Source organism: Schistocerca serialis, chromosome 12 (assembly GCF_023864345.2).
Source record: "Schistocerca serialis cubense isolate TAMUIC-IGC-003099 chromosome 12, iqSchSeri2.2, whole genome shotgun sequence".
NCBI lineage: Eukaryota > Metazoa > Arthropoda > Insecta > Orthoptera > Acrididae > Schistocerca > Schistocerca serialis.
In genome coordinates, this window is record NC_064649.1 from 106,855,421 (window position 1) to 106,879,866 (window position 24,446).

A 24,446-nucleotide genomic window follows, 5' to 3' on the forward strand; every position below is an offset into this window, starting at 1 on the left:
GGGATATTCCTGCAAGCAACAACGTCTGTTTTCAAGTTGGCAAATTTAAGCCACCCTCCGGTGGAGTTTAACTGTACTTGGGTATTTGAATTGAAGTGCACCAGCAGAATCTTCTGCCTTGTGGCCGTTAACGTTCTAGTTACCTGCCCTGGCCATTGATGTAAATTTAGGCAGTGTAGTTTCCTCATTGTGTTGCCGCTGTCCAGCATGCTGTGTAATTTGACAGCTCAATGTTTACTTGGTTGTAGGCGCCAATACCTTCTACGTTGTTCCATTGAACTGCCTGTTGTGTGCTGGTCGGGTGAAGCAGAGGTTATCTTGTCGGTGGGTCCGTTGGCTGTCTGTCAGTTGGGTTGTCGTCGTCAGGTCGACAATGGTTGGGACGACTGCCTGTCTCACCTAAGCGAGCATTAGTGTTTGAATTCCAGGCCGACCCTCAGAACTTCTGAGTGCCGTTGAGTGTACTGCCTTTTCTTGTTTGTTCTTGTTGTTTGTACTTGTATGGCTCCTAGACGATTTTTGGATTAAAGTTGTTTTGCTCTTAAACTGTAGGATTCTTTAGGCCTTCAGCCGATTTTGAATTTAAGTTGTTTGCTCTTCATGTGTCAGATTCTTTGGGCCTTTAGCCTAATTAAGGAACTGTTTTATGATAAGGCTTTGCCTTTTAAATTTGTGATTTTGGTTGTGCTTTATTGGCTTTCAGCCGTTTTTAAATTAAAGCGGTCTTGCCCTTAAGGCATGAGATTGTATCGCACATCCAAATGGTTCTAAGCACTATGGAACTTAACATCATTTCCCTAGACTTAGAAAGTACTTAAACCTAACTAACCTAACGACATCACACACATCCATGCCAAAGGCAGGATTTGAACCTGCAACTGCAGCAGCAGCGCGGTTCCAGACTGAAGCGCCTAGAACCGCTCGGCCACATCGGCCGGCTACGGCGCATTCAGCCGCTAATTAAGTTCCAATTTTAAAGCTGTGTGTTTTTTTTAATTTCTTGGCTCTTGTAATGTTTGATCAAATAAAAGGTTGTATGCTCGAGGTTGTACGCTCGAGTGTAAGTGACAGCCACTTATTTTGGCCCCTTTCCACAACTTAAACTATCTGTCCTGTGCTGCGGGTTTAGCAGGGCGTTTCAAAAACAAACCAGAAGTTACAAAGTAATTGGTATGACGCGCAACCACGGAATGATTCATTAATTGCGACTAGCTTCATGACATCTGGTGACCTTTCTGACCAAGGTATGGTTTGCCAAGCACGGACACAAGCAGTAGACACTCACGGCATGTGGGAGTGAGCATTATCTTGCTAAAATGTAAGGTCGGGAAGACTTGCCACGAAGGGCAACAAAACATGATGTAAAATATCGTTGACATACCGCTATGCTGTAACCGTGCCAAGGATGACAATCAAACTGGTCCTGTTGTGGAAAGAAATGACAGCTCAGACCGTCATTTCTGGTTTCCAGGGCTTGTGGTGGGCGTCAGTCAGGTTAATATCCCACCGCAGCCTGGAGAGTCTTCAGACACATCTTCGCTAATCATCAGGGCTCATATCGAATGAATGAGATTTCAAGATGAATGTGCTCTACACCACTGAAAACGAACTTGCTGGTGTATGGAGGTCAATGGTAGTCGCCCCCTTTCTGTGAGCACCTATTAATGGTCCTTGGGGTGAATGAAGCAACAGCTGTGCGTCATATCGACGATGATGATGAATCTGGATCTCTGAGTGGCTCTTTGACGATTTGCTCGGTCCTCCATTGTGTCGTCTCTCTAGGTCGAGGGCTTCCTTCTTGAGACTTGATCGGGCATGGTTCATCCCTTCTTGTCAACATGATTGAATAGTAGCATCGCTCCAACTCCAATGTTGAGCAATTCGGCCATTACTCTTTGAGCCCTTTCTCAAATGCTGACATTTGCATATAATGCTCATGTGCCTGACTGCAAGGCATAGTTATTGTCCAACCGAATAGATGGAGTTAAATCCACAATATGACCTGGTGTCGATATGTCCCCTGTTTACTACCCTTGAGAGTTGTGCGTGCACACAGTGCTGCAGCAACACACTATCATCCATCGGCTGTGAAACTTCAGAATTTTTGCATTTTCCGTCGATACCTGTATGAATATCAATCTGTGAACAACTGGTATCGCTCTTTTGTGATGTGCAGATTTTTTGGTCTCAGAAGATTCGCTAATGTGATTGTGAAGAGAAATTGAGCTGTAACATGGAAATCAAATGTTTCTTTTCCACATCTCCATCCAACACATGTTATTCCTCTACATGTGAAGACTGTTCCTTGAAAGTTCTGCCAAACATTTATGTTACATTGAAAGGGTACAGTACCGCCTGACATTGAAAATAGGTACAACATTCTTCATTATTCTTGTCAGAACAACATATTTTTTGTAATAATAACTCAATTACACTTAATACACTGAAGCCAGATACCAGTGTAGGAAAGAAGGAAAATTTATTTATTTAATTGATCACATGTGCACTCCTACAAAATAAATCCCTATATCCAATTTGGTGAGATCTGTGAAATGAATGAATGTATGGTCGTCTGCTAACCGCAGATAGTGAATGGGCAATATATGATCATCTTTGAGACGGTCCTTTGCTCACCTTTGGTGGAACCAAAGAGATGAAATTTACGTGAGCTTTGGGCGCCTGAAATGTGGCTGACCAATACGGTAGCAAGGTGCTCCCACACCGCGACGGAGATGGGAGCTGACCTGAAGAACGGCCCTGTTTCAGCACTCTGGCGCTGGATCTTGTGTTGGTAAGACCTGTCTTAGGTGTGCTCCGTAAAGACAAAAGAGTGGAGACATGGTATGCATGTGAAATACTTAAGAGTAGTTTGGAATAATCATTTCTCTGTTTGAGGAACTTTTGAGGGGAGAATTAAATGACAGGCAGGTAATAGTGAGGGGGTCATAGTAACCTTCGGAAGCGACCAACGGTCACAATGAAAGCACGTGCAGAAATAAGTTGAAATACTTCCGAGTGCTAAAGTTAAGCTGAATTACTGGCGTGTTTACTATAAGTTGGAAATATTTAAGAAATGGCGTGTGCAGGACTTGAAATTAGAGCACTTCCACGTGGTGAGTACTGTGTGAGTCTCAATTTGTGTATGAGAGAAAGGATAAAGAGAAGTACTCGTCCAAGGTATCAGTTGAGGACTCGCGTGTGTGACGAATATGTTCTTAATATTAATTTGCGTGTTATGTTTCCATGTGACGCTTGATTCAAACTATAATACTCTGAGAGTGAAGCAAGGTGAGTCAGCCGTCTATCCAGCAACGCCACTTGGCTTGCACTGCACAGGAAGACGTGCATATATCCTCCAGAGTTCATAGTAGGAAAGAAAAGTTACGAAGTGGGGCAGTGTCGTGTGAAACTGGGATGAATACTAATTGAAGTGGGAAAGCTGAAAGTGATGTGATTATAACGTTGTGACTATTCCTTGTGTTGTATTCCATGTCGCCAGTGTGGTGTATTTCATGTAATTTAAGTATGTGTGGTTTGCATGGGAGAGTAGCAAGATAGGTTCAGAGGCAGTGGGTCATGCATGTTCCTTTTTGTACCGCTCGGTCTGGAGGAAATTTTTGTGATGATGGGTGTGAGAGTCGAAGTGTGAGACATAGCAAAAGATCCACCATCCTATCCAGAAAGTGCACTGTAGTGTTAGATAATTACGAGACCATAAGATAGAGAATCACCAATGTAAAGCCATGCCCACTGGGCGGAGTTTCTCATGTGTAATTGTTGTAGAAAATGTAATGGTGTGTTTAGGTTATAGAATTTATCGGAATAAAAAGATAGTGAAAGGAAAAAGATTGGTGGCCTTTTCCTTCGAATAGTCTGTAGTCATGATATCCAGAATTTATAATGTGTGTGACATTCATATTCAGTGCGATGGCCACGTGTTGATCAAAGCCGTTGGGTAAGAAAGAAAATGTGGTATTGCCAGTGCGTAGTGAACAGTCAGAGTTGTGTAAATTACTAATAGTCAGATGTGCGTTATCCGTTTCCGTTGCGTAATATTCAAACAGGAGAATAATTTGTAACTTAATTGTGAGTACTAGAGCTCATGTTACTCGATAAGTAAGAATGAATCCACGCGCTTGGCAGACCACTCATCTCGCAGGCATGACTGCTTGATGCCACAGTACGAACAAGGCATGTGGGTGCCTCTCAACATGCTGTAGAATTTCCTTGTATTACTACAGAATTAAAAAAGCAAAATGAGAGGGAAGTGTAGTATTGCAACACACCTTTCACATACTCCAAGATGACCATGGGGGAGCGGGCGTCCAGGCAGAAGCCAATGAAGCGCACCACATTGGGGTGCTGGTACCTGCGCATCAGCCGGCCTTCCTCCAGCAGCGCCCTCTGCTGCCCCAGCGTCACATCGCCGTCCCTCAGGCACTTCTTCACCGCCACCTGCTTACCGGTGTTGCGCAGCACGGCCAGGCGCACTTCACCGAACTGACCCTGAAACATCCACACAGTGTCCCCTTCGCGGTCTTCTGGTAGTTCTGAGGCTCAAATTTATTTTCTCTCCATTTTGTTTGAGCAACCTTACACTGATCAGCCAGAACATTATGACCATCTACCTAATAGCTGGTATGTCCACCCTGGCACAAATAATAGCGGTGACATATCATGACATGGAACCAGCGAAGCCTTGGTAGGTCGCTGGAGGGCATTCGAACCACATCTGCGCACACAAGTCACCTACACTACGGGCCATTAAAATTGCTACACCAAGAAGAAATGCAGATGATAAACGGGTATTCATTGGACAAATATATTATACTAGAACTGATATGTGATTACATTTTCACGCAATTTAGGTGAATAGATCCTGAGAAATCAGTACCCAGAACAACCACCTCTGGCCGTAATAACGGCCTTCATACGCCTGGGCATTGAGTCAAACAGAGCTTGGATGGTGTGTACAGGTACAGCTGCCCTTGCAGCTTCAACACGATACCACAGCTCATCAAGAGTAGTGACTGGCGTATTGTGATGAGCCATTTGCTCGACCACCAATGACCAGACGCTTTCAGTTGGTGAGAGATCTGGAGAACGTGCTGGCCAGGGCAGCATGCGGTCGTGCATAATCCTGTAGGGTTTCGCAGGGATCGAATGAAGGGTACAGCCACGTGTCGTAACACATCTGAAATGTAAGGTCCACTGTTCAAAGTACCGTGAATGCGAACAAGAGGTGATTGATATGTGTAACCAATGGCACCCGATATCATCACGCTGGGTGATACGCCAGTATGGCGATGACGAATACACGCTTCCAATGTGCGTTCGCCGAGATGTCGCCAAACACGGATGCGACCATCATGATGCTGCAAACAGAACTTGGATTCATCCGAAAAAATGACGTTTTGCCATTCTTGCACTCAGGTTCGTCGTTGAGTATAGCATCGCAGGCGCTCCTGTCTGTGATGCAGCGTCAAGGGTAACTGCAGCCGTGGTCTCTGAGCTGATAGTCCGTGCTGCTGCACATGTCGTCGAACTGTTCGTGCAGATGGTTGTTGCCTTGCAAACGTCCCCATCTGTTGACTCAGGGATCGAGACGTGGCTGCACGATCCGTTACAGCCATGGGGATAAGATGCCTGTCATCTCGACTGCTAGTGATACAAGGCCGTTGGGATCCAGCACGGCGTTCTGTATTACCCTCCTGAACCCACCGATTCCATATTCTGCTAACAGTCATTGGCTCTCGACCAACGCGAGCAGAAATGTCGCGATACGATAAACCGCAATCGCGATAGGCTACAATCCGACCTTTATCAAAGTCGGAAAAGTGATGGTACGCATTTCTCCTCCTTACACGAGGCATCACAACAACGTTCACCACGCAACGCCGGTCAACTGCTGATTGTGTATGAGAAAGTGATTGGAAACTTTTCTCGTGTCAGCACGTTGTAGGTGTCACCACCAGCGGCAACCTTCTGTGAATGCTCTGAAAAGCTAATTATTTGCATATCACAGCATCTTCTTCCTGTTGGTTAAATTTCGCGTCTGTAGCACGTCATCTTCGTGGTGTAGCAATTTTAATGGCCAGTAGTGTAATTTCCATGAATTCTCTGGAGGTGGTGGTGAGCTGTGACGTCAAGTCCAGTCACATCCCAGATGTGTTGGCCTGCAACCAGTGTACACAACTCCTTGACCATCGTGGCGGCTTGCAAGAGCTTCACTGGACCCACAGCTGCTGTTGTATCCATAACTGGAGAAACAACAAATAACGATTGGCGTGATTTCCAAATTCTGTTTATTGCCAACAGTTCCACAATACTAACACCACTTGGTGCTTGATCAAGAGCAGCAACTGGGCTGCAGAGTCCAAGTCCGGTATGGTAAACAGTCGTAGCACAGTGTAGCGTCGTTCCTGGGTGCGACGTCGAAGTAGCAGGTAGGTAGCCCAACACGTGACTGCCAGGCGTGCTTTTTTTTCCTTTTATTGTTATTTCAACACCTGTACATCAGGTAGGCTCGCAGCAGCATCTTACGCTGCTCTTCAGCCTCAGAGTTAACAATGAGAAAACATAAAGAAGACACATAAGAGATTGAACAAATTGGAGGGCAAAAAACGGTAGACACAGAATACAAAAAACAGGAAGCCGTTCACACTCGACGAGAAACACACGAAAACCCGTCGGCACGGTGCACAAGCACTGATGATATCGACGGCGCAGGTGAACGTTAATGCGTGATGGCGAACACTAAACACAAACACGATGGCTCACACACGAGAAACGGATGGCGATGATCTCCGGCGCACGAATGTCCACATAATGTGTGCGAGTCTGGCGAGAAGGGGGAGGGGGAGAGGAGAGCAAAGATGTCAATGGCAGAGGAGAGGATAGGAGGAATGGAAGTATGGGGGTAGGGGAAGCCCAGGGGAGGAGTGGGGAGAAAGGGAGGAGGGAGCGAAGGGGGAGAGAAGGGAGAGAGGGTGCCCATAGGAACAAACACAGGAAGAGGGAGGGAGGATCAAAGTTGGTCGGAGGGGTAGATGGAGGGGAGGAGGGCATCATTAGGGAGGGGGAGCTGGCGGAAGCCACCTTGGGAGAGGGTGGGACTTGGAAGTACAGGCGCGGCATCGGACAGGGCAGGAGAGGATGGGAGAAACCTGCGGGTGAGGAGGATCGAGTTTATGGGAGGTGTAGAGGATCCGTATCCGTTCGAGGAAAAGAAGGTGGTGGGGGAAGGGAATTAGGTCCTACAGGATCCGCGTGGGGGAGACGGATGCGATAGGTGAGGCGAAGAGCATGGCGTTCAAGGATCTGAAGGGATTTGTAAAAGGTAGGGGGAGCAGAGATCCAGGCAGGGTGGGCGTCGCAAAGGATAGGGCAAACGAGGGATTTATAGGTATGGAGGGTGGTGGAGGGGTCCAGACCCCAAGTACGGCCAGAAAGGAGCTTGAGGAGAGTCAGGAGCATGCCTTGGCTTGGATCGCCCAGAGGTGGGGGGTCCAGGAGAGGCGACGGTCAAGGGTGACACCAAGGTACTTTAGGGTGGGGGTGAGGGCGATAGGATTGCCATAGATGGTGATGTAGAAATCGAAGAGGCGGAATGAAGGGGTTGTTGCCTACAATGATCTCCTGGAAGGATCCAGGAGTGGCGGCGCATGCGGCTATATAGGGCGAGTGGCGGAGGAATATGCCCGCCGTAACCGAGTCCACCTGTCGTGTCCTGTAATGATTGGCGGCGCAGCCTCACGTGACGATCTCTTAGGGGGACGCCGGCCGAGGTTGCCATGACAGGGTGGAGGCACTCAGTGCATGAGGCCCACGCATGCGCTGTACAGCTGCGCAGAGCTGCGCATAAGCGGGGCGTGCCGGCCGTTGGCTGTATGACGTAAGGACCACGGCCACACAGCTGCAGGCGCCACGGTGTGGGCATTGACTATACCACAGATGCTAACGTGCATGTTCCCCAGGGCATAATGGAGCTGCCACCAGGTTGTCTCCATCCCACAATACAGGTGTCATGGAGCTGCTGTTGCGCTGTAAGATGACGGATTCGTGCCCTCTCATCAGCATGATGAAGAAGGTATCGGAATTCATCAGATCGTGCAACACTCTGTCACTGCGTCAACGTCCAGTATCGATGGTCACGTACCAATTTCAGTCATAGCTGCCGATCTCTTGGTCGTCGGCTGAGGAGGTCCGTCTTTAGGACTATAACATTTATAGGATTACTACTAATCCCATCATTATTTTGACTTACACCGTCACGAATTAACATTATCTGGAATAAACTAAACTTAAGGGGGGCAGGACGTCAAACGGGACGACTTGGAGCAGGAGAGACACCACAGGATATTTTAATTTCCACTGTCTATACTTTTAAAAATAAATTCATAAAAATTGGTCAGGACCGAGACTCGAACTCGCGACCTTTGCCTTTCGCGGGCAAGTGCTCTACCGCTGAGCTACCCAAGCACGACTCACGGCCCGTCCTCATAGCTATTCTAGAAACATCCCCCAGGCTGTGGCTAAGCCATGTCTCCGCAATATCCTTTCTTTCAGGAGTGCTAGTTCTGCAAGGTTCGCGGGAGAGCATCTGTAAAGTCTGGAAGGTAGGAGACGAGGTACTGGCAGAAGTAAAGCTGTGAAGACGGGGCGTGAGTCGTGCTTGGGTGGCTCAGCAATAGAGCACTTGCCCGCGAAAGGCAAAGGTCCCGAGTTCGAGTCTCGGTCCGGCACACAGTTTTAATCTGTCAGGAAGTTTTATAAGAAAATAATTTATTTTTTTGACATTTGTATTTCACCTTTTTTTCGCTTACCATTGGCTCCATTTGTTGCTAAACTTTTCTTCATAAGTAAGGGAGATTCTTCGATGAATTTTGCACAACATACAAACCGTACTTACAGGTGTATCAAACTCTAGAATTTTCCAAATCTATTAAAAATTGTGGTAAAAATTGAGATAATTAACTACAAAATTTGAATTTTTTCTAAACATGAAGTTTAAAATATAACAGCACACTCATTTTTTCATAAATTAGATAATTTCTAGAGTTTCATACACCTGTAAGTATGGTTTGTATGCTGTGCAAAATTCATCGAAGAATCTCTCTTACTTATGAAGAAACGTGTAAATATAGCAACAAACACAGCCAATAGAAGTGACAAGAATGATGAACTTTCACTTGTAATTCGGCCGGGGTGGCCGAGCGGTTCTAGGTGCTACAGTCTGGAACCACGCGACCGCTACGGTCGCAGGTTCGAATCCTGCCTCGGGCATGGATGTGTGTGATGTCCTTAGGTTAGTTAGGTTTAAGTAGTTCTAAGTTCTAGGCGACTGATGACCTCAGAAGTGAGGTCCCATAGCGCTCAGAGCCATTTGAACCATTTTTTTGCATATGTAAAAAAATTCATTTTGTTATTTTTTTTTTAACTTCCACTGTGTGGTGTGCGTACTGTAAGACCTTCGGGACACACACCATCAGATTATTTGACTTGTCGCTCTAACGAAGTAGGCGAGTGTCAGCAATACGTCTCATGGTCTTATCGTGGCGTGTTTATCTTCTGCCGTTAGGTCAGACGATAGAAATGCCACTTGCACGCTTAGAGTAGCAAATTGACGGTGACCAACTTTTAACAGAACTTGATTAATTTTCAAACACATTTATTAAAATAACAACAAGCATAAAAATAACTTAACTTGGTTCTGGATGCTATTTACAATTGACAATCTGAAGTTCCTTTGGTCTTGGTACATTAATCGTATTCTCACATATCTCTGATACTTGACACAGTGTCTATACATTTATCTTCATGGCTATGTACAGGAATGTGATAATCTTATTAGGCACAGACTGAAACTTGACTATAGACTGGCACAGACAAATGCAGACTAATGCAGTGATGCAGACTGACTAATCGGAGTTTTTTTTTCTTTATTGTTATTTTAAACCTGTACAACAGGCAGGCTGTCAGCAGCATTCTACGCCGCTCTTCAGCCAGAGGATACACAAAGAGAAGAAACACGGAGAAGACACATAAGTTACAGAACGGTGGGCAATAAAACAGTAGACACATAGAGACAAACACGGAGCCGTTCACACTCGACGATAATCCACACTACAAACTGTTGATACGACACACAAACACTGAAGAAGACGATGGCACTGGTGAACGATGGAGTGTGACTGTGAACACTGAACACTAAACATGACGGCACACACGAAACACTGATGGCGGTGATCTCCGGCGCGCGAATGTCCACTTAGCGTGTGCGAGTCTGGTGACCTGCCAAGAGGGGAACAGGGGTGAGGTGGGGGAGAGGGGAGAAAAAGGATGCCAATGGCTGAGGAAACGGGGGCAGGAGGAGAGGGGCAGGGGAGGGGAGACCTGGGGGAGGAGAGGGGAGAAAAGGAGGAGGGAGGTAAAAGGGAGAGAAGGGAAGTAGGGTGCCCAGAGGAGCAAGCACAGGAGGAGGGCGGGAGGATCAAAGTTGGTAGGAGGGGTAGATGGAGGGGAGGAGGGCATCATCAGGGAGGGGGAACTGGCGGAAGCCGCCTTAGTAAGGAGAGTGGAGAGATGGAGACCGGGTGGGACGTGCGAAAGCGGGCAGGGGTCGGAGAGGATCGGGGAGACGAGCGGGTGAGGAGGATCGAGTTTGCGGGAGGTGTACAGGATCCGTATCCTTTCAAGGAAAAGGAGGAGGTGGGGGAAGGGGATGAGGTCGTACAGGATCCGCATGGGGGAGGGGAGATTGATGCGATAGGCGAGGCAGAGAGCATGACGTTCAAGGATTTGGAGGGATTTATAAAAGGTAGGTGGGGCGGAGATCCAAGCCGGATGGGCATAACAAAGGATAGGGCGGATGAGGGATTTATAGGTGTGGAGGATGGTGGAGGGGTCCAGACCCCACGTACGGCTGGAGAGGAGCTTGAGGAGACTGAATTGGGAGCGTGCCTTGGCTTGGATTGTCCGGAGGTGGGGAGTCCAGGAGAGGCGACGGTCGAGGGTGACGCCAAGGTACTTAAGGGTGGGAGTGAGGGTGATAGGACGGCCATAGATGGTGAAGTAGTCGGAGGTCTGTACACTTGTTATAATACCTCGAGCGTTCAGTTAGCAGCGATCTCATTGGCTGTGTTATATATTAATACGCGGATTGGCAGAAGCAGAATTTAGTCCGTCTTTATGGCAGCGCCATCTCGTAGTGCGGAGACGGACGAGCACTGCGCCTGCGCTGTTGTGCTTAGCGGGGCGCAATCTATTGGGAAAGTTGTGTACGCGCTGACTACGCGGAACTATGTACACAACACACTGCTATGATTGTGAATCCTTACTCCTTCCTGGTCATGCTGACAAAGTTTTATGAATTGATTCGTAAAAGTATAGACAGTGGAAACTAAAATGTCCTGTGTTGTCTCTCCTGCTCCAAGTCGGTCCGTTTGACTTCCTACCCCCCCTTAACCCTACAGTGCACTATTTATTCAGACACACTTGTATTCTGCCCAGCATTAAAGTCTGATGTTAGTTCCGGCACAGTTCGCCGGCTGTCCTGTTCTACCAGTTTATTCAGTGTCCAACATCTGTAATAAGGGGCAGCCACCCAAACCCACGATGTCTGGACATGGCTTCACATGTAACGAGTGTACAGACCTCCGATTAGTCAGCATTAGTCTGTACCAGTCTGTATGAGTTCTACATTTGTCTGCACCAGTCTATAGTCAAGTTTCAGTCTGCGCCTAATAAGATTACCATATTCCTGTACATAGCTATGAACATAAATGTATAGACACTTTTGTCAAGTATCAGATATATATGTGAGAATGAGATTAACGTACCAATACCAAAGGAACTTCAGATTGTCAATTGTAAATAGCATCCAGAACCAAGTTAAGTAATTTTTATGCTTGTTATTATTTTAATAAATGTGTGTGAAAATTAATCAAGTTCTATTTAAAGTTGGTCACCGTCAATCTGCTACTCTAAGTGTGCAAGTGGCATTTCTATCATCTGACCTAACGGCATAAGATAAACACGCCACGATAAGACCACGAGACATATTGCTGACACTCGCCTACTTCGTTAGAGCGACAAGTCTAATAATCTGATGGTGTGTGTACCGAAGGTCTTACAGTACGCACACCACAGCGAGGCATGTCATCGACAGTTCCTGTCTCTCTGTATCTCCTCCATGTCCGAACAACATCGCTTTTGTTCACTCCGAGACGCCTGGACACTAACCTTGTGGAGATCCCTTCCTGGCACAAAGTAACAATGCGGACCCGATCGAACCGCGGTATTGAGAGGTTAGGCAAGGTTGAACTACAGACAATACGATCCGTGTACCTCCTTCCTGGTGGAATGACTGGAAATGATCGGCTGTCGGAACCCGCTCCGTCTAACAGGCCCTGCTCATGCATGGTTGTTTACATCTTTGGGCGGGGTTAGCAACATCTGTGAACAGCCAAAGGGACTGTGTGTGTGATACAATATCCACAGTCAACGTCTGTCTTCAGGAGTTCTGGGAACCGGGGTGATGCAAAACTTCTTCTTATGACTGTAGCAATTATCAGAACATAAATGCAGTTTTCTATGGTCATGGTACATTATTTCTTATGCGGTAGGTATTCATTAGTAACAGTTTCCCCACCAGTCAGTTATACTGAGATCACATACTCTACTCAATTATTAAAACGTCATTAGCGTTTTCAAAGGAGGGGCAGCAACAAGGCCATCGCCAATCATTGTGGTAGACGTCTACCTGCCTAGTAATATCAGAGGTGACGAAGGGATTTAAACAATGCGTAATGAGATAAAAGAAGTTATTCAGATCGTTGAGAGAGACAGAAATGTAACTGCGGTGAGGGGCTCGAATTCGGTAGTAGGGAAAGGAGGAGAACATGAAGTAGCTGCAGAACATGGACTCGAGGAAGGAATGACAAGGAAAGCCACGGAGAAAACTTCAATCGATTAAGAATCACGAAAGAGGACTGGATACGTGGAATCGGCGCGGAGATGCTGGAAGGTTTCGGATGGATTAGGCCAGGTGTCTCACCTTAAGAACCATCAGGGGCATTTTCCACTGGTGTTTCGCTCAGATATTTGCAGTTTCGTTTTTGCAACGTTTAGCTGGAATCGACTCGAACGAGCAGTAAAATACCACTCATCGCGTCTTTCATTCCCCGCCCACTCCCGTGGGAAAGTGTCGGTTTGTTTCCCGCTACACAAACCGATTTTTGAAGTGCAATTTTACGCGCCCAATCGATAGAGAGCTCCCAAATTACTCTAGTTCGAAATCTGTTTTATCGATATGCTTTAACAGGGACAGTTTATTGCAGAGAATACCAAACAGTACTACAGCAGCCAGATTTATTGAGAATATGGCCCAAGGGATAGCCATTGAAAATCTGAACACAGGTAAAACATGAGAACAGGAAGAAGGTGGTCTGAACACTGAAAAAGAAGCAAAATTGAAACAGAGAACAGTCCACGAATAAGAAGTGATTAAGTGGCCAGGGCGTTGGACTACCACGCGAGCGAGCTGTGTTCGAAACTCCCGCGCGCAATTTATTTATTTATTCAGAACGTTATGAACTGTGAGCCTAGTCATTGATATGTTTGTTCTCGTTCTGTAATCTTGCCAGTTGTCACACTCTACACTGGTTATAGAATATGAGCCACGTGGTTAGAAGACGTTATCGACGCAAGTAAATATGATGAATGGCGAGAGCAGGCAAGATATCACATAGACGTCTCACAGAAATGAAAACAACAAATAAACGGGTGTGAACTACACTGAAGAGCCAAAGAAACTGGTATAGGCACGCGTATACAAATACAGAGAAATGTAAACAGGCAGAACACGGCGCTGCGGTCGGCAAGGCCTGTATAAGACAGCAAGTGTCTGGCGCAGATGTTAGATCGGTTACTGCTGAGCATTTCCGAGATAGCGATGAAGTGGGAGATTAGATTAGATTAGTACTTGTTCTATAGATCGTGAATACGACACTTCGTAATGATGTGGAACGTGTCAGGTTAATAAAAGGTGTCTATACAAGGTATTACATTACACAAAATATTACATGACACGTAATATTTTTAAATTTTTTTTTGTGGGGGTTTGGGGAAATTACCCACTTACTATATCCAAAAATTCATCTAACGAGTAGAAGAAGTTACCATTAAGAAATTCTTTTAATTTCCTTTTAAATGCTATATGACTATCTGTCAGACTTTTGATGCTATTAGGTAAGTGACCAAAGACTTGTGGTAGCATAATTTACCCCCTTCTCAGCCAAAGTTAGATTTATTCTTGAGTAGTGAATATCATCCTTTCTCCTAGTGTTGTAGCCGTGTACACTGCTATTACTTTTGAATTCGTTAGGATTGTTAATAATAAATTTCATAAGTGAATATATATGTTGTGAGGCTACAGTGAAGGTCCATAGCTCTTTAAATAAGTGTCTGCAGGATGATCTTGGATGAGCTCCAGCAATTATTCTGATTACACGCTTTTGTGCAATGAACACTCAATGATGAGTTACCCCAGAATATGATGCCATACGAAAGCAGAGAATGAAACTAGGCGTGGTAAGCTAATTTACTGAGATGTATATCGCCAAAACTTGCAGTGACCCTAATAGCATAAGTAGCTGAACTCAAACGTTTCAGCAGATCTTCAGTGTGTTATTTTCCAGGTCAACCCTTCATCAATGCATACACCTAGAAATTTTGAATATTCCACCTTAGCTACTGATTTCTGATCGAAGTCTATATTTATTAATTGTGTCATTCCATTTACTGTGCGGAATTGTATGTACTGTGTTTTGTCAAAGTTTAATGACAGCCCATTTGCAGAGAACCACTTAATGATTTTCTGAAAAATATCCTTTACAATTTCACCAGCTAATTCCTGTCTGTTGGGTGTGATAGCTATACTTTTATCATCGGCAGAAAGTACCAGATTTTCCCGTACGGCCATTTCACGACTGTACGGTGAATATCAGGAATCCGATAATACATCAAATCTCCGATATCGCTGCGGCCGTAAAAAGATCCTGCAAGAACGGGACCGACGACGACGGAAGAGTCGTTCAACGTGAAAGAACTGCAAAATGGTTCAAATGGCTCTGAGCACTATGCGACTTAACTTCTGAGGTCATCAGTCGCCTAGAACTTAGAACTAATTAAACCTAACTAACCTAAGGACAGCACACACATCCATGCCCGAGGCAGGATTCTAACCTGCGATCGTAGCGGCCGCTCGGTTCCAGACTGTGGCGCCTAGAACCGCGCGGCCACTCTGGCCGGCAAAAAACTGCTGGAGATTTCAATGCTCGGCCATCAGCAAGTGTCAGCATGCAAACCATTTGTGGTGTGCGTACTGTAAGACCTTTGGTACACACACCATCAGATTATTTGACTTGTCGCTCTAACGAAGTAGGCGAGTGTCAGCAATATGTCTCGTGGTCTTATCGTGGCGTGTTTATCTTCTGCCGTTAGGTCAGACGATAGAAATGCCACTTGCACTCTTAGAGTAGCAGATTGACGGTGACCAACTTTAAACAGAACTTGATTAATTTTCACACACATTTATTAAAATAATAATAAGCATAAAAATTACTTTACTTCGTTCTGGGTGCTATTTACAATTGACAATCTGAAGTTCTTTTGGTCTTCGTACGTTAATCTTATTCTCACATATCTCTGATACTTGACAAAGTGTCTATACATTTAGCTTCATGGCTATGTACAGGAATATTATAATATTCTTAGGTGCAGACTGAAACTTGACTATAGACTGGTACAGACTAATGCAGACTGGTACAGACTGGTGCAGACAAATGCAGACTCGTACAGACTAATGCAGACTGACTAATCGGAGGTCTGTACATTGTTTTAATACCTCGTGCATTCAGGTATCACTGCGCGAGTGTGATCCGCGAGGAGAAAAGGTTCTACGTTAGCAGCAATCTCATTGGCTGCGTTACATATTAATACGCGGATTGGCGGAAGCAGAATTTGGTCCGTCTCTAAGGCAGCGCCATCTCGTAGTGCGGAGACGGACGAGCGCTGCGCCTGCACTGTTGTGCTTAGCGGGACGCGCTCTAGTGGGAAAGTTGTGTACGTGCCGACTACGCGGAACTATGTACACAACACCATTCCACGAAACATCATCGATACGGCCTTTGGGAGCCGAAGGACCACTTGTGTACCCTTGATGACTGCACGACATAAAGCTTTACGCCTGGTCTGGGCCCGTCAACACAAACATTGGACTGTTGATGACTGGAAACATGTTGCCTGGTCGGACGAAACTCGTTTCACCTTGTATCGAGCGGATGGACGTGTACAGGTATGGAGACAACCTCATGAATTCCATGGACCCTGCATCTCAGCAAGGGACTGTTCAAGAGTGGAGGCTCTGTAATGGTGTGGGGCGTGTGCAGTTGGAGTGATATGCCACCCCTGATATGTCTGTATACGACTCTGACAGGTGACACTACGTAAGAATCCTATCTGGTCAGTTGAATCCATTCACGTTCTCTGTGCATTCCGGTGGGCGTGGACAATTCCAGCAGGACAACGCGACACCCCACACGTCCAGAATTACTACAGAGGCGCTCCAGGAAAGCTCTTATGAGTTTAAACTCTTCCGCTTGCCACGAAACTCGCCAGACATGGATATAACTGAGCATATCTCGGATGCCTTGCATCGTGCTGTTCAGAAGAGATCTCCACCCTCTCGTACTATTACGGATTTATGGACAGCCCTGCAGGATTCATGGTGTCGATTCCCTCCAGCACTACTCCAGACATTAGTCTGGCCCATGCGACGTCGATTTGCGGCACGTGTGCTCGCGGGGGCCCTACACGATATTAGGCAGGTGTACCAGTTTCTTTGGCTCTTCAGTCTTTGTTACGACAAAGGAATTCAGGAGTGAAAACTTACTAAATGGAACGCTACTTCATAAACCTGAGAGACATATGTTTTGACGGAGCACAGAGAAACTGTCTGATTGTGACAGCTTATGTGACAAACTGTTATGTTTTCATCGTTTCCTTGGGAGTGATCACATTCGCATTCATTTGAAAGCCAGTATTGGGCAAGGAGGCATATCTCACTCACTCACCAGTCTTACAAATCGGGTGCGTCGACAAGAGATTCCTGTCATATGACACACACGTACTGTCATTAATGCCGTATGTGACACACTAGACGTCTTTTCCGGTGGAGGATTCTGTCGACCTCTCACCTTGTCATCAGAAGTTTGCGGATCCCATTCGAAAGCCACTTCCTTCCGGCTGCTAGTAGAGTAGTTGTGCAGAATCAGCTGTCATTATAGATGCCTTCCTTACAGCTCGCTGTTGGAAACGGACGTAATACTACCACGTCATAGACACAAATTTGATTAAAGCGAACAGCGAAAAAAAAAAAAAAAAATAAATGGCAAGAGGAAGGTTTGAACACGGCTGTCCCTCAGGGCAGTCCAAATCGTGACCACTACACCATGACGTCAATTCCCTCCATTGATGCTTTACACTGCACTATTTGTTCTTGGACTGTCCACTGTTTACATTTTGCTTTTTTTCACAGTTCAGTACACACTCTTCCTGATTTCACTCTTTACCTGTGTTCAGTTTGTGACAGGCCGCCCCCTGGGCTTATTTCCACTAAATGCAATATTATAGTCACTGAGAAAACAAGACAACTCCTTGCTGAGAAAGCAAATGAAACTCTCAAGGACGTTTATGATTGGTCAATAAGCAATAAAGTGACATTGAACACAGAGAAAACTAGTGCCATGAATTTCAGTTTGAAGAGGAAAAATGACAATGCTAAATTAAATGTAGATGGCACCTCTACAGACTGTGTAACAATTGCAAAATTTCTTGGAATGAATATTTATTCTCAGTTGAAGTGGTGTGAACACACAAAGGTACTTGCAAACATCAGCTTGTTGTGCCCTTAGAATCCTATCATCAGTATGTAACGTGCAGTGTCTTTTAGTTACATATTATTCATATGTACAGTACATTCAATTCTTAGCTATGGCATTCTTTTTTGAGGAACAAACACACAAAATATGAACACAATTTTCAAACTCCAGAAAAGATCCATAGGAATCATAACGAAAAATATTAGTCGAGCTCATTGTAAAGATCTGTTCAAAACACTGGAGATTTTAACTGCTCCACGTGAATACATTTACCAGTCAGCTGTACACATCAAAAATAGCATTGGTCATTACTGCACAAATAGCTCTGTCCATGACCATGCAACAAGAGATAGACTCAGCTTACATTTACCAAGAAAAAATAAACATAAAACATAGAACATAGAACAACATTTTCTGCCAAGGAATAAAACTGTAGAACAAAGTAGCAAAAGAGATTAAAGAAATACCAAAAAAACACTTATTTAAAAAGACAGCTAAAAAGTTCATGTTATGCAATACATTTAATACATTGAAGTAGTAAAACATTGAAGGAGTAAAATAGAGTAGGAGTTTGATAAAAAACGTTATACAAATAAATAATAATAATGATTATAAAACATCCAACATTCCACGTAACACCTTCACTTTATGTTTTTTCCCTTATTTTTTTCCTTTCTAGAAATAGTTGTCCCCAAGCTATGCATAACACAATACTAACACCTCTTCCTCTTTCTGAGCTCAACATCTCACTCATTATTTATGGATGTTGACTCAGTGTTTCAGGATAGCAAATGGGAAGTTGGGGTACAGAAAATGGCCCAGAGATCACCAGTCAGTGTGTGTGTATGTGTATGTTCGTGTGGGTAGTGAGTGAAGTGTTTTGAAACAATGTGTGTATAGTGTGTGCAGTGACTGATAGTGAGATATGAATGAACATTTTGGCATCACATTATTAAATAAGCTATTAGTAAAAACAGTATTGTATGATGATTATTGTATAACAGGAGTAAATCTAATGATTGTCTAACTAGAAGTCTGTAAATATATGTGTATACGAATTACCTTATTTTAAATTGGTCTAAAATTATAAATACTTTGACATGTACTATATCCTTGTAAAAAAGAGATCTACAGGTAAATAAAGCTACTGCTACTGCTACTACTACTACTACTACTAAATCTGAGAGGGTTTTATGGAGAGTTTTCCTTGTGAGCAGCGCAGCCGATGGCGGTGCTGTAGCTGCTGGAATACCGGTTGTTAAATAATGAAGTAAATAAGAATATTATTGTGACACAAGCATTGTTGCGGAATGCTTTGAATCTTATCTAAGAAACAGGAAACAAAGGGTGTCGTTGCTAAATACCTGTGCAGTAAGCAATCAGCCTTCATCTGATTGGGAATTAATTACATCTGGCGTTCCTCAGGGTTCCATCTCGGGTCCATTGCTTTTTCATGTGTACATTAATGACCTCTGGTCTGTTACATTACCAGATGCTAATAAATTGTTTCGTTTGCAGATGATACAAACATTGCAATAAATAGCAATTCATGTGCAGATTTAGAAGTAGCTGCTAATCAAATTTTCACAGACATTAATAAATGGTTTGAAGCTAATTCACTGTCATTCAAATTTGGTAAGACCCACTATATGTAGTTCAGAACCTGTAAGAGAATTGCTTCCAGCATGTGTATAACATATGAAGACATGCAGATCAAAGAGGTTGACAGTGTTAAATTTCTGGTATTACAACTCGATAATAAATTCAGTTGGAAAGGCCATACCACAGAATTGGCGAAGTGCCTCAACAAATCTGTATTTGCATTGAGAATGATGTCAGATGTAGCAGATACAAATATAAAAAAAAACTTGCATACTCTGCTTATTTTACATCATACAGTATCATATTCTGGGATAACTCAAGAAACTGAGCAAAAGTTTTTTGTGTGCAAAAGTGTGCAATAAGAATCAGTTGTGGTGTAAATTCACGATCATCATGTAGAAACATTTCAAGGAAATTTGTATTCTAGCCACTGTTTCTCAGCATATTTATTCCTTAATGAAATTTGTTGCAAGTAATATATCTGTAGTTCCAACTAGTAGCTCAATTTATAGCTTCAATACTAGGAATAAGAATAATCTACATACACATCTAAAATCACTTACCTTGGTCCAAAGAGCGGTCCCATATTCAGAAACACACATTTTCAATAAAGAGCCAGCAACCATTAAAAATCTGCCAGGAAGTTTCAACCATTAAAAACTTGGTTTCAGATAAAACATAATTTAAACACACTTTTTACTCTATAGATGAATATCTTAACAGGGACTGTTAGACCAGCTAAAGTAAAAATACTCGTTAGATTCCTGCTTTTAAAGCACTTGGTCACAACAGTCAAGATTAGATATTTTGTTTATGATAGTATTATGAAAATGTGTCTTTCTGATGGTTTTTAATTCTGTCAGTATTAGCAGTTCCAGTTTACTGTAATGTATTTACCTGTTTTGACAATCTCCTGAGAAAAGTTTAGGGTAGTAAGTATTATATTCAAATAGTTTATGCTTTTTATGTTATACTTTCTGATGTGTTCAACACCCAAGAGAAACATCTGCATTTTTTTTTTTTTTTTTGAGTCTATGGAACAAAAACTGAATCTAATCTAATCCTCAACACTTCACTGTCTCTGTTAATGCATATCAGTAAAACAAATACTGGAACAGATTAATGTGCTGCTGCTCTATCTGATGGCCAAACAAAATTCCGCTTTAAAAATCATTCTCTTTGTAACCGGAAACAAACTGACGTTTTACATCGTCCCATGAAAGACACGATGATCAGTATTAGTCTCGGCTGACTTGAGTTATACGTTGCCGAAACGAAACCGCAAGTATCTTTCGAAAAAGACAGAGAAAATGCGCCAGAAGGCTCTTAGGAGAGACACCCTGTAGTGTGTAGAACAGTAACCCATACCAGGTCCATATATTTTCCTGTGTCAACACGTTCGATGTAGTGAATGCATGTGCTTCTGAAGTTACAAACATCTACTGTGTTAAAAGCGCCACATAAAAGTGCCAATAACTACCATGGTGAATAACAATAGTCAACGTGTAAAAAAAAATCGAGGTTTTCTGTAAAAATATCTTATAAATGTAATGTGGAAAATACATTGATACCTGGCTGTACTGAAATCCAACACTTAACGTGGAAACATATAACTCAATGTAAATCATGTGAAGATGGGCGCCAGCCCAAAAGAGGTTCTGCATTAAGTAAAAATACCTTCTGTTGTTACTGGTAGCAGTTATTATTCTATACATTAGTATTTTTCACTTTTGTGCCGTTAGGTGTTTCCACATTTGAGCGAAATACACTGTATGACAATGAAGCGCCCAAATACATGGTCTTATTCCAATGCCACGAAGTGCATATTCACACTGTCAATGAGTGTCTAAATTTTTACAGTTGTGATATTCTCATAGAAAACGGCAAACTGGAATGCATTACAGTTGTTCTTGTAGCGTCCTGCTGTCGGAAGGAAAGAAATAACGAACAAGTTTGAACACACATTGCCGGCCAGAGTGGCCGAGCGGTTAAAGGCGCTACAGTCTGGAACCGCACAACTGCTACGGTCGCAGGTTCGAATCCTGCCTCGGGCATGGATGTGTGTGATATCCTTAGGTTAGTTAGGTTTAAGTAGTTCTAAGTTCTAGGGGACTTATGACCACAGCAGTTGAGTCCCATAGTGCTCAGAGCCATTTGAACACACATTATTTAACTAAAACGCCTACTTGTGGTGCACTATCTTGCAAACGAACAACAGTTCTTGAGGTGGCAAAACCTAGATAAGAGCCGGCTGGAGTGGCCGTTCGGTTCTAGGCGCCACAGTCTGAAGCCGAGCGTCCGCTACGGTCGCAGGTTCGAATTCTGCCTTGGGCATGGATGTGTGTGATGTCCTAGGTTTGTTAGGTTTAATTAGTTCTAAGTTCTAGGCGACTGATGACCTCAGAAGTTAAGTCGCATAGTGCTCAGAGCCATTTGAGCCAACCTAGATAAGAGTAGAAGCCAGTGAAAACAAATAATAACCAAAGTACTATGCTACACAATACCAAAGTGGCTTTACGCCCAACAAGATACAATTGTAGAGGACAAGGGGTTATTTTTTGGAAATATGGTGCGAAATTGTGATTTAGTGCGTTTCAGTGCGCGATGCGCCAGCCTCACGGCCGAAGGCGTGCGAAGCCTGGCCGGCACGTTATGCAGTTGACACAGTTTTGCAACGAGCGATGGTATGTGTGTACGTGCGCGGCAGCCATCACAGCCAGAATGCAGCATTAGCAGAATTACGCAGGCACGGGTCGCGTGTGGCGCGCTTGCGTTAGCCAACTCAGCGAGAACCTCCTAATAAACATGGCGCCGCGTAACCGGCGGATTCAGCAGCGGTCTGCACAATTTAAAGGCATCAGCGGTGGGCGTCGGCATCAGTTCGAGTGACTGGGCGTTCGGTCGCTGTTACGTCGTCGTCATCACTGACGCTGTCCCCAAGGACCGGTCGGCGGAGGGTGTTTCCCGCTGCTGCACCGGCCACTCCCGGCATCGTTACGAGCCGCAGCGTCCGCAGGAGGCGAGCTAGGCCGGGCCTCGTGCTGCTAACCTCCTACTGCCTGCGCAGCCGCCGACCGAGCGCGGCGTCGCGTTCCCCGGGCTGCGCGTATCAGCACGTCTCCACCATGACACTAGTGGTGGGGCTGAGCTACTGGAAAATGTATTGGAAGAACCAACAATCTACATCTACAACTACATCCATACTCCGCAAGCCACCTGACGGTGTGTGGCGGAGGGTACCTTGAGTACCTCTATCGGTTCTCCCTTCTATTCCAGTCTCGTATTGTTCGTGGAAAGAAGGATTGTTGGTATGCCTCTGTGTGGGCTCTAATCTCTCTGATTTTATCCTCATGGTCTCTTCGCGAGATATACGTAGGAGGGAGTAATATACTGCTTGACTCTTCGGTGAAGGTATGTTCTCGAAACTTTGACAAAAGCCCGTACCGAGCTACTGAGCGTCTCTCCTGCAGAGTCTTCCACTGGAGTTTATCTATCATTTCCGTAACGCTTTCGCGATTACTAAATGATCCTGTAACGAAGCGCGCTGCTCTCCGTTGGATCTTCTCTATCTCTTCTATCAACCCTATCTGGTACGGATCCCACACTGCTGAGCAGTATTCGAGCAGTGGGCGAACAAGCGTACTGTAACCTACTTCCTTTGTTTTCGGATTGCATTTCCTTAGGATTCTTCCAATGAATCTCAGTCTGGCGTCTGCTTTACCGACGATCAACATTATATGATCATTCCATTTTAAATCACTCCTAATGCGTACTCCCAGATAATTTATGGTATTAACTGCTTCCAGTTGCTGACCTGCTATTTTGTAGCTAAATGATAAAGGATCTATCTTTCTGTGTATTCGCATCACATTACACTTGTCTACATTGAGATTCAATTGCCATTCCCTGCACCATGCGTCAATTCGCTGCAGATGCTCCTGCATTTCAGTACAATTTTCCATTGTTACAACACAATTGGTCTGATAGTCCATATGCTCTTACTTTGTTCATTAAACGACTGTGGGGAACTGTATCGAACGCCTTGCGGAAGTCAAGAAACACGGCATCTACCTGTGAATCCGTGTCTATGGCCCTCTGAGTCTCGTGGACGAATAGCGCGAGCTGGGTTTCACATGACCGTCTTTTTCGAAACCCATGCTGATTCCTACAGAGCAGATTTCTAGTCTCCAGAAAAGTCATTATACTTGAACACAATACGTGTTCCAAAATTCTACAACTGATCGACGTTAGAGGAAGACTGCTAAAACAACCACCTTCATCTACCCAGCCATGCCCCACAACCCCGACCACTTCACCTGCTCCGGACATCCTATTACACAACTTTCTGCGGAAGAATACGGCGAGTTTCTACTGGGCTATAGCCGGCGTAGGTATCGGCCGGAGCTGTCGTAGCTGTAGGTACACACTGCCGGTCTGACTCTCCTGGCATGCTTATAACACCTATTCTGTGGACTGCTACACTTAGTCACATTAGTTTCAATTTGTGGATCTCGGTCACACGGCTTTTCATGAAGTAGTGCCGTGGTTATGCGGAGAGTCTGTTGATGTTTACATTAACAAAATGGCTCTGAGCACTATGAGACTTAACTGCTGAGGTTATCAGTACCCTAGAACTCAGAACTATTTAAACCTAACTAACCTAAGGACAACACACACATCTATGCCCGAGGCAGGATTCGAACCTGCGACTGTAGCGGCCGCACGGCTCCAAACTGTAGTGCCTAGAACCGCTCAGCCACTCCATCCGGCGATGTTTACATCCATTGGCGATGTTTGCATATGAGCTCTTAAAGGGAGGTCGGCAGCCTACCTTGCTTAGCTGTTGTGTGGGCCCTCTAACTGATAAGGGGCCGCTACGACAGTTCTTCTTCAGTTTTGTAA

At 44.6% G+C, this 24,446-nt stretch overlaps 1 protein-coding gene across 1 annotated transcript in view; it reads right to left on the reverse strand.

Moving 5' to 3' along the window:
- LOC126427972 (tyrosine-protein kinase Fer-like) overlaps positions 1-24,446 on the reverse strand; it is a 129,117-nt gene that overhangs the window by 53,173 nt on the left and 51,498 nt on the right. The window contains exon 4 of the mRNA XM_050089858.1: positions 4,287-4,506. Coding sequence (XP_049945815.1) covers positions 4,287-4,506 — 220 coding nt within the window. The remainder of the gene's footprint in view (positions 1-4,286; positions 4,507-24,446) is intronic.